The 14,093-nt window shown below is 34.2% G+C and overlaps 3 protein-coding genes across 3 annotated transcripts in view; all 3 read right to left on the reverse strand.

Moving 5' to 3' along the window:
• Positions 1-14,093, reverse strand: part of LOC142352033 (speckle-type POZ protein-like) — a 112,601-nt gene that overhangs the window by 81,956 nt on the left and 16,552 nt on the right. The gene's annotated exons all lie outside the window — the stretch shown is intronic.
• Positions 1-14,093, reverse strand: part of LOC142352034 (uncharacterized) — a 309,880-nt gene that overhangs the window by 58,728 nt on the left and 237,059 nt on the right. The window lies entirely within an intron of this gene.
• LOC142352032 (uncharacterized) overlaps positions 1-14,093 on the reverse strand; it is a 54,402-nt gene that overhangs the window by 23,229 nt on the left and 17,080 nt on the right. Inside the window, exon 2 of the mRNA XM_075404374.1 lies at positions 7,426-7,617. Coding sequence (XP_075260489.1) covers positions 7,426-7,617 — 192 coding nt within the window. The remainder of the gene's footprint in view (positions 1-7,425; positions 7,618-14,093) is intronic.

Below are 14,093 nucleotides of genomic sequence, written 5' to 3' on the forward strand. Positions count from 1 at the left end.
TGTAAGTGTTCAATCAAATGTCACCCAAGCACTTCAATTTATTTGATTTTTAAAAACAAAACAATGGTTGATAATGTATGTCTTGGATTTTGGTCTTTAAACTTAATATAACAGTTCCTAACTATAACTTAATTAATTTTTCTTTGCGGTGATGTCGAATCTGATTCAGGGCTAAATTTACTTAATTTACAAAGATTCGAAGGCTACGAAAAACATAAGGCAAATGCAAACTTGCATCCATGTTTTGTATACACAAATATTAGAACAGTTAACAACAAACACGAGGAAATTTCGGATTTTTTGCAGCAGCAGAACAGACAAACATGCTTTATTGTTACTGAAACATGGATTAACGATAATCAGAAGAGACCCGTGAATTTTTTAAGCAACAATCACCACTTTTTTCATCAAAGCAGATCAAAATTGACGCAGTTAACGAGAGGTGGTGGAGTAGGAATATGGGTACCAAATACATTCAAACATAAAATACGGAATGATCTCAACTCTATTAACAGAAGTTTTTTTAATCACTATGGCTTGAAATACAAGCACCGTTTAAAGAAACCCTTCTAGTAAACGTTTCATATTGTTCCAACAAAAACTTGGGCGAATTTTTTCTAGAAGAGTTGACATCAGAAATTTCAGGCGCATATTCAATAACAGATGTTATACTATTCGGAGACTATAACATCAATTTTTTCAATCAAAGAGAAAGAGTTAAAAGCACAGGCTTTTCAATATTTGGAAGGAAAAAAGACGTTGACACATATAACTCATACAAAAGGATAAGAAACCATACAAACAGACTACTTATAAGAGCGAGTCACAATTATTCACAGAAATTGTTCGACAGTCTTCCCGATTTAAAACAACAGTGGAAATTTATTAAAACAAAGATAAAACACGAGGATAAAAATAGCGAAATTTCTAGAATTCGGTTCAAACAAGATATTTTAAAAGACAAAAAAGAAATCGCTAACACAATTAATATTTGTTTTTCTAAATTAGGTTTATACGAAGGCGAGACAGAAAAGGTTGAGCTACCGGACTATGATTTTGACAAAACTGAGTTTTCCTTCAGAAATATAACGAGAAAAGAACTGTTTACTGTAATTGATCAATTACCACAAAACAAAGCAACGGGTCCTGGATTACTTACTACATGGTCCTTCAAGTGTAGCAAAATGTCTATTGGAACACATCTACAGTTTGCAATAAAGAATTGCATACCAAAAAATGTTTTTCCCGATGTACTTACAAAAGCATATGTAACTCCAATTTACAAAAAAGGTGATCCACTGGAAGCAGAAAACTACCGACCAATATAAGTTACACCGACTCTTGCAAAATTTTTTGAAAGACTTGCTCCAACAAATGCTAGAACATGTTGAAAAGTATGAAATAATCAATAAAAATCAGTTTGGGTTTCTGACAAGAAAATCTTCAAATGATACAGTAATATCGTTGACAGAAACAGTGAACAATTTGTTAGAAGAAAACGAAACCGTTGTTAGTATATTCTTGGATTTGGCCAAAGCTTTTAACTCAATATCTCACAAAATTTTTCTCAAAAAATTGCAAAATATGGGTTTAGTACGGAATCAATTGCAATGCTAGAATCGTTTTTATCTAACAGAAAACAATGCGCAAAGAACGGAATTGAATATTCGAACTGGGTGACAATCAATCACGGAGTACCTCAAGGAACAGTTCTAGGACCTTTAATTTTTATAATGTATATCAACGACTTCCCAGAAAAAATGAAAAGAGGACGTTTTACAGTTTGCAGATGACACATGCATTATTTGTCATTCCAAATCCGATGAAAATCTTTTATGCGAAATTAACAGTGTATTTGAAAATACTGACAGTTATATGAGGCAAAATATGCTAACTTTAAACCGAGATAAAACAGAAATTGTGGTTTTTTCAAAAAATGGTTAATCAAAAAATGAACAATTTCATTATAATGGAATTTTCATAGAGCCAAAAACAAGTTGTCGTTATTTAGGTATAATGATTGATAACAATCTAAATTTTGATATTCAGCTAAACAAAACGTTAACAAAAATGGCAAATGCTATTAGGTCAATTTACTTAGTAAGACATTTTCTACCATTAAAAGCAAGAATCGGGCTTTTTAAATCACTTGTTTTGTCCCATCTCAATTTCAGTGACATTTTTTTTCAATCGTTGTCGGTTATGTCACTTCAGAGAGTTAACAGACAAATAAAATGGGGAATAAAGGTTTGCCACCTGCGCAAAAAATTTGACAGTGCAAGAGATCTATTATTGAAAGACAAAATTTTACCAGCAGAGCTTTTCATTAAAAACGTTTGTCTTCTAAAATTTTTTGACCTCCTCTCACAATATAAAGAGAGCAGTCGAGAAACCAAAAACTCCTCATTCAGGATTTTTGAAAAGTACGAATTGACCAAAAACTCCAGAACTCTCCAGTACTTTCCAAAGAATAAGTGCCATTCCAAATGGAGTGACAGGTCACTGATTAGAAATTTTTCCAGGAAGTGGAATAAATTGCCAATTGAAATCCGAAAAGAGAAAACTAAAAATAAATTTAAGGAAAAACTAAGCAGCGAAATGGTAAAACTGCATAAACGTGTTCCAATAGATAGACAAGTAAGAGGCTTTAGAAATTTGTTCTACTGAAGTATAAAGACCAAACTATTTATATATTTACGAGGCGATTTTGAAAATGTAAATATTGAACCAAACGTTTTTGCTGTGGTTATAACTTTAAATTTACGTTTTTGAAGATTAAAAAAAATAGGCACCATGTAGAGACAGTAAGGAATGAAATTGACATGTTTCTCTCACTTACCGTCAGAGAGGTTAAATAGAGAACAGACTGAAAGGCGAAAACAGCTACTGAAAAATGGCAAGAAAAGCAAAAAATCGTCACCACTCGCCAACGAGTTATCACCAATTGGTAAGCTCAATATCAACAGTGAAATTATTGAAAAGCAATCCAGAAAACTATTCAGCAAGACAAGTCCGTCTACTTCAGACACTAATAATTGGTTTGATGCATTAGTTAACATTGACTCCGAAAGTTGTGACCACACAGACTCAGTTGCAAAACGAGAAATTTCCTGGCGATTGAGGTAATACTTGGCGAAAAATCAGACCTCAGTTCTTCTGCAGACTAACTGCATTATTGCTTAAGAAACCAGGAGTAAGACCAACTGGTATTGGCACAACATTTTCCAGGGAAAGCAGATACCCATTTCAAAGGCAAAAATTCTGATCAATTATTAGAGAAAGAGCAATTAGTTGGATGGCTTTTCGTCGTCATTAAAAGGAAAATCCAAGGGTTTAGAGAATTGTTTTAAGAAACACTTGTTTTGGCCTGCTGGTCCTCGCGAAAAACGGTTTTCGATTCAGTACATGTGGGTGCCGCACTTGTAAATGTAAGGACACACAGGCCCAGAGCATCTACATTTCCTTTTAACAGCAATCAAGAAAAATGGAAGCCCATGTTACGCAATACAGTGAAAAAGGAAAAACGCAGGTCGATCCATTCTCTGCTCTTTGATGTCGCTCTATTTCCGTTAATCAAAAGCTTGCGTAATACAGAGAAACAAAATTTATAATGATAATGTGGCAGCCTGCGCTGCTTTTGGGCGTTTAAAGGATTGGCTGGAACACACCATTGGAATTGGAGCAAAATACATGTACTATTCTGCATGTTGAAAAATTATTTGATGTTCAATGAGAAATGTAGAAGATTGTTGAGTTGAGGTTTTTTCCATAGAAATATGAAATTTGATGCCCAAGTGCGTTTTGTAGGTATCAAATTAGTCAAAGATTTTGTTGCAGATAAAGAGGGCAGACCCTGGTGGGGCTCCTTTTACAACCTTAAAGTATAAAGGGCTAGGTCTTATTTCTGCGCACGAAGTAGACTTACCTAAACACATAGTGCAACTATCTATTAGATTGACTAGAGTCAGTCGTGCAAGCGCTATATAAAAGAGATTAGAGTCTTCTCATTCTCTGATTGGTTGGAGGTGTACATTCATAATTTCATCTGTTACAAGAAGTAAGAAGCCGGCAAAATTAAGTCAAGCTTTTTTGTGATCTCTGTTTTCACAAAGTCAGTTCAAGCTGAGTGATTCTTGAGAGTAAAAATTGTTGATGAGATTATTTTTTTTAATTTCCGCACAATTACTGGTCATGATAGCGTCAGAATTTATCAAATTAGGACAAACATAACCGACTAACGTCGGGCGAATTGCTCTCAAACGACCGACGAGCGGTTGGCTTCATCAGTACCTAGTCACTAATTAGTGAGGCTAGCTTTAGCTTGATTGAAGGGGCGTCGGGTTAGGGTAATAGACGATAACATCACGCCACATAGCAGCCGCTGAAGTGCGGCATCAGCTAAAGAGTTAAGGAGAGAGAGAGATAGAGAGTACGAGAGATAAAACAAGAACAAGAAAGAGAAGGGAAGAAACCACAACCAACACAGAGACAGAGAGAGAGAGAGAGAGAGAGAGAGCTAGGAATATTTTCCTTGATGAGATTCGACTGTGCAACTTCTCGGATTATTTTCTAGGCTAGTTAGTAATTAAATCATATAGGAAACTGAAGTGGAAAATTCAAAATAAAAGTTTCCACATTTCGCAGTGAAGAAACTGTTCATAAACATTTTTTGTCTCTGCATTTCTGTCATGTAACCCATCAGCAAGACTTAAAAAACTTCCTTAGCCAGCAATGATCGTTAAACCTAGAAAAGGACAAAAATTTTGAAAACTGAGATTTTAACAAACTCTAAAAAATGTGATACTAAAACCCTCAGAACTATTTCAATGTTTCAAGAGACTATCTCAAGCAGTTTCATTGGTTCATAAAAATCCATAAACTTGGAACATGATAACAATTATTAAACTTAAATTTCATCAAAAAATTGCTAAAACTCGAGTCAATAAAACATTCAAAACCATTCCATTAACTCTAGAAACTATGCAGCCGCTTACTATTAAACCTCGGAGAAGGTCCCTTAGCTCATGGTGCACGAAAAAACCAAAACAATCAAATATTCAAAAAACGTGAATTTGTGATGTTAAAATCTTGAAAAACATTCCATTAAATCTAGAAACTATACAGTAAACTATTATCAAACCCTAGTATGTTTATTGGCTCTTGACGCTGGATAAACTAAACGACAAAAATTTTCAAAAAACTCAAAAACAAGTTGCAAGTTCCATGACCGATCTAAACTATTCCATGACCGATCTAAAACTTTTAGTACTCAATCACTAAACCCTATAGGAGGTTTCCGGGCTTATGGGACAGGAAAAACTTAATGCCAATCAATGTTGAAAAATTTGAAAAAATTGCCACTATAATCAAAAAATTTCAAAAATTCGTGATGTTAAATTGTTGGAAACCATTCCATTACCACCAGAAAGTATGCAGCAACCTATTATCAAAACCCATGAGGAGGTTTTCCGAGCCCTGAGGTTGAAAAACTCTAGAAAATGACAAAAAATGTCAAAGCATTGAAAAAAGTTTTGTCCAAAAAAGTCGTGATGTGAAATTCTTGTAAACCGAATCAATTACAACTGGAAACTATACAGTAAACTATTATCAAACCCTAAGAGGAGGCTCCTTGGCTCATGAGAAACCTAAAAATTGAAAAAAAAAATCAAAAAACTTGAAAACAATCGCAAGTTTTATTTTAAAAAAGATCAATAAAATTTGTGATATTAAAAAGCAGCTTACTATCAAAACTAGGGGGAGGTCCCTGTTTCATTCAAAAAATATTCAAAAAATTTTAAAATTCGTGATGTTAAAATCTTGGAAAACATTTCATTACATCTAGAAACTATAGTAACCTATTATCAAACCTTAGAGGAGATTTCTTGAAGAACATTCCATTGCATCTACAAACTATACAGTAACCTATTAACAAACCCTATAGGAGGCTCCTTGGCTCTTGAGGTTGGATAAACCTATAAATTGAAAAAAAAAATTCAAAAAACTTGAAAAAATTGAGAAGTTTTATAAAAAAAATCGATAAAATTTGCGATATTAAAAAAATGGAAACTAATCCATGGCCAATAATAATTTTTTGGTAACTTATTGTCAAACCCTTAAGGAGATTTTCTCGCCCTTGGCTAGGGAATAACTTGAATATTGACAAATGACAAAAAAATGGAAAAAAAATTGCAAGTTTTTTTTTAAAAAAATGCTAAAATTCACAATGTTAAAATGTTGAAACCATTCTATTACCACTAGAAACCATTCAGTAACCTATTATAAAATCTTAGAGTTTGTTCCAGGACACCTAGGGCTGATAAAACTCAAAATATGATGACAACGCTTTTTTGAAAATTGTGAAATTTTTGAAAAATTTTTGAAACGCTTTAAAATTGTGAAAATAAATAAAAATTTGCACGTTTTAAGCGAGCGGTTGTTCGTCAGTAGATAGCCACGGGGAGCAACAGTGGGTTGGGGGGCAATAGTGTGTGTGGGGGGTTAACAGTGGGGGGTCTTCAACCTCTAAAATCCGCTCTTCACACCATAAATATAAGTTTCCAAATAGTTTGAGCAGTTCAACCTCTAAAATCCGCTCTTCACACCATAAGTATAAGTCTCCAAAACAGTTTGAGCTGAAATAGAGCTGAAAGGCTCTAAGAGCACTTAATGCCCGCTGGTCGCTACCTGTTTATCCCGTTTTTGAGAACGAAAAGTCAGACGAACATCAGTCAAGCGAAAAATCGCATAAAACAGACCGACAAGACTATACATACCCGGCAGATTGCCGGAAAATAGCCGCCCTTGATTCCAATAAGCATGATTGGGATTGAAAGAATAGAAGATATTGAAAAAAAAGATTTTTGTTCAAAAACATTTTTTTAAATCCGATTTATTTTGATGGCATTTCGTAGTTGAACATACTTCTGTTTCTGAGAGAGAGGCCACAGGGGCTACTATCAATACCAATAAGCATAGGAGATGGTAACTAATACATATAGGAACGACGTTCAAATAGCGGTCATCTAAAATTGGGCTTTATTGGTTTATCCCGTTTCGATTTCTGACTTCAATTTTTTTATACTGACTCTGTTCATTTTGAATTGCTTTGCTGAGCAACTGATGTTCAAATTCACTTCTAGCAGAATGAGAGAAGAGAGAAACTAGCCTAGAGAAGTCAAAAAGATTTCACGCAAAATGTCGAAAAAGCGGCAAAATGGTAAAGCGAAAAAAGTTTGATGAAGTAAAAAAAATAGGAGCGCTATAATAGCCGGCTGAGATGGGGGCGGCTATTAATAAGACTTCGTTTGAGAGCAATTAATAAAAAATGTCGCCAATACACTTGTCAAGGCCTTCAAACAACTATGAAGCCATTTAATAATTAAACTACCTTAGGTTTGAAAAACTGTTATGTCAAGCACAACTCACCCGAGCAACAATCGACCATAGCCACACCCATGGCAGCCAACCCAATTGCCAGCGCATAGATGAAACCACTGTCCGGTGCTTGTTCATTCTGAATATGGCTTGTGTTCAACTTGCAATCAGAAACGGCGTAATACGAGGCAGGATAGGGCACGAAAAGACTGACAGTGAAGGCCACTGCAGCTATACTCCACCCTAAACAACAGGCGCGAACAATAAGTCGTTTGTTCAGGTTTGTAAAAAAATCCGGAAGTAAATCTCGTCCGATTTTTATCATGTGGTAGTTATAATTAATTTTTAAAATAGCAGTTCCAACATGTGCAGCCGTTGGATGAATCTTGTTCTGTAGCACTCATCCAACAAAAAAACGGTGAAATTCTCTATTCAACAAGGCTTTCAATGATTGTGATTGGAAATTCGACTATTTTCCGATTGTTACTTCCATCATAAATTTTGCCTCTTATCTTCAACCATAGATTATCCTTATATAATGCCAACTTTCCCGTTACCGCAACTCTTTTCCGTATGGAACCATCATCAATTGCATATTTTTAATTCTGTTCTCCTTTCATTTTAAATCCATAGAAATCGCCGCAACCTCTAGCCAACTATTTCAGTTCGGGCAAAATTCTTTCTTAACCCACCCATTCATTTTTTTTTCCGATTACTTTCGAAATCAAATTTTTCAGTATAGTTGCGCAATAATTACCCTTCTGGTAGTTGCAGACAATTTTTTTTCGCAAAATTGTTTTCATTACCTTACTCGTCTGCAAGCCGATTTTGTCGAAAAAGCTTAGACAGTTTGTTAATGTTGCAATTGCTGCTCAAGCTTTTGGAAATTTACTTGGAAGTTTACTTGTTATTTGTTGTTTTGGAAATGATTTCCTAATTATAAGTATATCTATTTAAACTTTTTTGGACGCTACTTCTTTTAATGGACTCTCATAATCCAGTAACATATAACAAGTCACTTGAATTTGAAATCAACGATAAGCCACACATTTCTATTTTGTATTGCTAAAATAGAATTCGGACTGCAACACAGCCAAAAAGTTAGAACGCCCGAAAAGAGTCATAATTGAACCCAGTGACTAAATTATTTTTAATTGAAACAGGTGCGGAAAGGGTATACAAAATGATCGCAATTTTTTAAACATGCATAGGTTTTCTGATTTGATTCATAGAGCCAATAGAAAAGATCAACCCGATGAATTCAGCATGACCAGAATTGTAACGAGGAAAAAAGAAAAGGCAATTGACTTTTTTAAAGTATTACACTTTTAAAAATTTGAAACTGAGTTATGCCTGGTACTGATTCCAATGAAAGGTAGAATGATTGTTACTAACATCAGAGAGCATTGGAGCTGTTAACAAATAGAAAATAACAGAGAAAGTGGCAAAAAATACGATGAGTTCAAAAAGATGTTTCGAAATTCAATGAAACCAAAAGCTACTATCTGAAACAAAAAAAAGTTTATTTAATAATGCCTCATTACAATGAGATCGATAGTTAACGAGATTACAGACACAAAAACAAATGAACATCAACTAGGGAAAAGACCATAACGTGCAAGAACAAATGAGTCAATAGAAAAATTGACTCAATAAGAAATCTTTTATCAGAGTGAAATATGCATCACTAACACCATCGTGAGACCATAATAAAAACGAAGCTTTAAGGTAAAAGAGATCAATCAATTCCAGTGAAAATGATACAAAATGAGAATGCTGTAATTACTGCTCAGCGTTTTTAAAAGTTTAATTATTGTTATCCTATTTGATGCTCCGAAACCAAAAAATTCCCTCTTCTTAATTTGATTTATGTAAACTAATCTGTGCAAGCTAACCTAACCGAATGCTCTCAGAGCAAAACTCCATAATCAATTTCCATATGACAAGTAATTTCAATTTAAGAGTAAATTATACTCCAATGGTATTGTTAAAACCAAAATTAGACCAAAACATAACATGTTTAGTAATGCACCCTTCCTGAGAACCAACAATATGGGGAAAACTTGAAGCTTAATGAAAAAGACACCCTCAAAAAGATTAAAACAACTACGGGAAATACCACTGATAATTTTGAAGGGTTGAAGTAAAGAGATCAACAATACAATTAAAGGATAAAATACGTACAGAGAGTAACATAAAAACTAAGAACTGTATAGTCTTCCTAAAAAACAAAAAGCAGTTTCTTAGACGATAGAACAATGCAACACATTAAAAAACTAAAACGAATATTAAAGAATGTCTCGTTACAAAACCAACAAGACTCCAATTCACGAGAGTACGAAACAAAAAAAAACGAACAAGTTCAAGTAAAACATAGTTTATGAAAATAAATACGCTCAAAAAGATTAAAACCATTAGTTGCGGCATTATAAAAAGGTTCAAAATGCAATTATGCACAATTAGAACTGATCTATGACTCATTAAACGCATTCTTCAAAATTAAAGGGAAAATGGATATAACGGAGGTCAATTAACCGCACATGGAAAAAGTTCTTTCTTAAAAACTAAGAAATTTGCAAACAATTTCTCGCTCCACGTTAAAAGCAGTTCAAAAAAATTCATTCGCTTTTGATTCTTTTACTACTGATACAGCATGGCTGAAATCACCATTCCGATTTGACTTCCACTGACATCAAAAGTTGAAAAAGTGTGAACTGATCTTTAAAGATAGCTCGCCCCAATACAATTCAAATCTTTTTGGTTTGTAAACAAGCGCTAAAACTCCCACCTGCAATGATGACACGGATATTAATATTTTCTTTAAATTTGCTTTAGGAGCATGTAAAAAGTCCATGGAACCAACTGAAACATTTAACAGGCTCACTTATGCCTCATTAGAAAACTGATGAAAACCTTCAGTAGAAAAACAAAAAATTAGGGCGAAACTCAAAAATATTTTATGATCACAAATATTTTTATGAAAACAGATAGCAAGAATGAAAAAATTCTTCACCTACTTATCGATGGATTCAAACAATTGCAACTGTGCATCATTAGAACATGTAATAACTTAAGTAGAATTCAGAAAACTGTAAAATTATCTGAATAGCAAAAGCTTAAACACCAACTTCTAACCATAAACTGTTTGAAAAAATGATAAGCCTTAAACTACAGACTTTTTAAGAGGTTGAAAACGGAGTCAATATTTTTCGTTTTGAAAATTCTATAAAATGCGACATTTATATTCTCATTCTACACTGGCCTTCAATCAATGGCATACAACTTTAAGGACAAACAATAATAAGGATAGATATCGATTAATACCAAGAAACACGAAAAAGCAGATAAAAATTCAAAATCTGGAAACAAAGCTTTGAAAAATCTTTAAATTGAAAGGTCCCAAAAAATCTTCAACGCAACCTTTTAAGGACCCGTTCTGCTTGGTCAGGGAACACCCACAGGACACAATAAACATCAATAAAAAGCCATCACAGCAAATAATCAAAAACTAGATAAAAGAAAACGGAAAACATTTCTAATACTTAAGTAAAAACAGACTCATCAAATATTCTAGTCTCTTTTATTAGTAACAAAGCCCAGAGAATTTTTATAGATAAAAAATTTACCAAATTAGGAAAAGTTAAATAAACGAGTTAGGCAGGCAGAAAATCCAAAAACGGACATGAGGAAAAAAATTTATTTACTTTACTCTTTTTCTTCAAAAATTGAGAGTTCACATCAGAAGATTAAAAAAACGAAGAACTAGCTGCGGCGAAGAATACAAAAACACTCAAAGAAACCCGAAATTTTAAAAGCTAGTACTAAAAAACTAGACTTCTTAAAACAATGAATATCACAAAAAAACTAATAATTGAATCTTCAGTCTTATAACAAAAAGCTCAGCGAACATTTGTGACCAAATATCAGCAAAACCATTTGTCTAAAAAATCCTTTCAATGCGTACACCACACAACAACCTTGCCGAAATCGAGACAAAAAGAGCCAAAAAAAAACTCAGAATTTAGAGGAAATCAGAACATGTACGAAAATTAGAGGTCTCAAGTTTAAAAAAAACACATAAATAAATACTAAAAATCACAAACCACAGCAAACATTCAACATTGGAAATCACACGTTTTATTGTTTTCTTAATTGCATTAGGTAAAAAGGGTTAAAGATAACCTAATAAATGCAAGGTTCAAAAAATCACTAAAAGCCTTTAAAAACCAAATCGTATCTCAGCTACAGTAGATAGGCCTATCAGAACTGTTATTATTGCGTAGAGCACTTATTATAATTAGCATCCGACGAAAGCTGTCATTAATTAGATCAAGTAATTACACAACAGAAATCGTTAAAAAAGGTTAAAAATATTTAACCACCATTTTGTGACCACGAATAGTTTCAAAGTCATGAAAAGAATTAGCTGGCCATTGATGGATTCACTCAATTGCAGATAGCCACAAGGGTACAATTTCGGAAACACTAAGGAGGAAAAAACAAACGTCAAGTTGCCGCACCTAAAAATTCGATCTCCAAAACTAAAAATTTGTTCAAAAACCAAGTTCTCATTCCACTTTAGAGGTAGATTGAAAAAATCACACTTCTAACCTGGTCGCTTTTTTATTGCCTTTACTACTCCAGTGTGACTAAAATCACAACTCTAATTTGACTTCTCGCTGACATCACAAAGTAAAAAAAAGTGTTAGCAGATTTTTCAAAAAGACAGCACACCAATGCAATCCAAATCCGACTGAGAGCGGTTAGTGAAAATAACCAACTAGCATCGTGCCATTTCTTTTCAAACTACCGACAAGGAGTTGGCTATTGTAGTCGCTAGCTTATGCTATGGGAGGAGGAGGGGGTTATCCAAATCATATAAAATTGTCCTTCACGCAAGTTACGCATATTAAGCAGAGTTCGGGGTGGGGATGAAGAGGGAGGGTGGGGGTGAACATGGAAACTCGAATAATTGCCCGTCACACCGTATATTTATGACTGATCAGCATTTCCGGTGAAACGCATAACTAATTAGAGCTTGGTGACTTAGTTCCCTCGGTCTTTACAAGTTTATCCCGCTTCTCAAGACAAAAGGTCAGGAAAATTGTTCTTTAGATGAAAAATTGTAAGGACGAAAAATCACATTATAAAAGAACACAGGACTAATATAATTGCTACAATTTCGTTTGAGAGCAATTAATACTGCTTACTGGACAAACTGAATAGTGAAAGGATGAACAAACTCTAGATATGCAGAATCAAACTTAAATTCAGCGGATGCTGAATGTTTGAACTGGGGCTGCAAAAATAATTTATTGGAAGCTGATTCAAAGGCCTCCAGTATGAACAGTTTCCACTAATGGGGCATACGCCTGGAGTGAAAAAAACGAAGCCAGACAAATCTTGTCATCAGTCGTTAGCCAGGTGGTGTAGCTAATTCTGCTGTAGATCATGAAACGAATGCACGAGTTTATACAAATAAAATATGATTCAGACCCTGACATATTATAAACATAGACGGACTAATGCGGGACAAATTACTCCGGAACAAAAGGTGGGGAACAATTATTTCAGAGGAGGTGTGCCTAGGGTACTTTTTATTCTCTCGGATGCTAGTCTCAGACCTAGATCACAAAGCCATAACGGTTGTGATATCTCATCGCTTACGATCGCCTTTAGTAACAAAGGATAACAGAATCGCTCGAGAGCAATTAAACACTAATTGACTATATAAATGCACGTTACATGCATGAGTTGCAAAAAGTTTTTGACTGAAAAAGAGCCATCAGATTCGAACGATGTGGATGCCAATTGCTACTATTTTAACTAACTGTTAAACAAATATAAACAGGTATCTAAAAGCCTCCAAAAACGGGTGGTCTGCAGTCTTGACCTAAACGATATACACGAAACAGCAGCGAGTAGAAAGCAAGTACGCAAAATCAACATAGCATAACTGTTAAGTGATATGAAGAAATGCTAGAGCCACGAGCACAACGTGAAATCGACAATTCAAACATCAATTTCTCTAAGGCCAATTATGACTCAGCATCCAACTTAGCTAAAAGAAAATCGCCAAAATGGTTTAATAAAAAGCTGTACTTGCTATATAAGCAACTGAAACCCGAAAACAGACACATGTTCCAAGAACGATCACGCTTTTTTGTAATGAAACGAACCTTCAGAATAAAAGGCAAAATAGAAAAATTATGCAATCGAATTATTAGTCAAGAAAGTTATGTAAGCATAAAAGAAGAATGCAATTTAAAAAATTTTGGAGCAACTTGAAATAAAAAAACTTGAATTACAGAGGACCACATATTACAAAGAGGCTTGGGAGATGTGAAACTGCTACAAGCTGAAGATAAAGTGGTACAAGATGAAGTATTGAGGAACCATTAATATAATTCCACTAATTGGGTATTTGAATCCAGCTTAAACACTCACAACAGAAATCACCAACGGACTCTAAAATACGGAAAACGATTAACAGTGAGGGCCAGATGGTATAACGAGTTTATAAAGAAAAGCTTCAGCGCAATTTACAACTACATTTTCAATTTATTCAACCATTAGTGTGAAAGGAATTTGTTAGCTGTTATCTTTCGTGCACTCAACTTTAGTATAAAGCAGAGGGCCAAAAGAAACAAGTTCTCACAGGGGGAAAAGTTTGTAGTTATCAGCATTTGAAAACCTTGTCGGGATAATACGAAATACTA

The sequence above is a fragment of the Convolutriloba macropyga genome, chromosome 13, assembly GCF_964194025.1.
Source record: "Convolutriloba macropyga chromosome 13, txConMacr16.3, whole genome shotgun sequence".
Classification (NCBI taxonomy): domain Eukaryota; kingdom Metazoa; phylum Xenacoelomorpha; order Acoela; family Convolutidae; genus Convolutriloba; species Convolutriloba macropyga.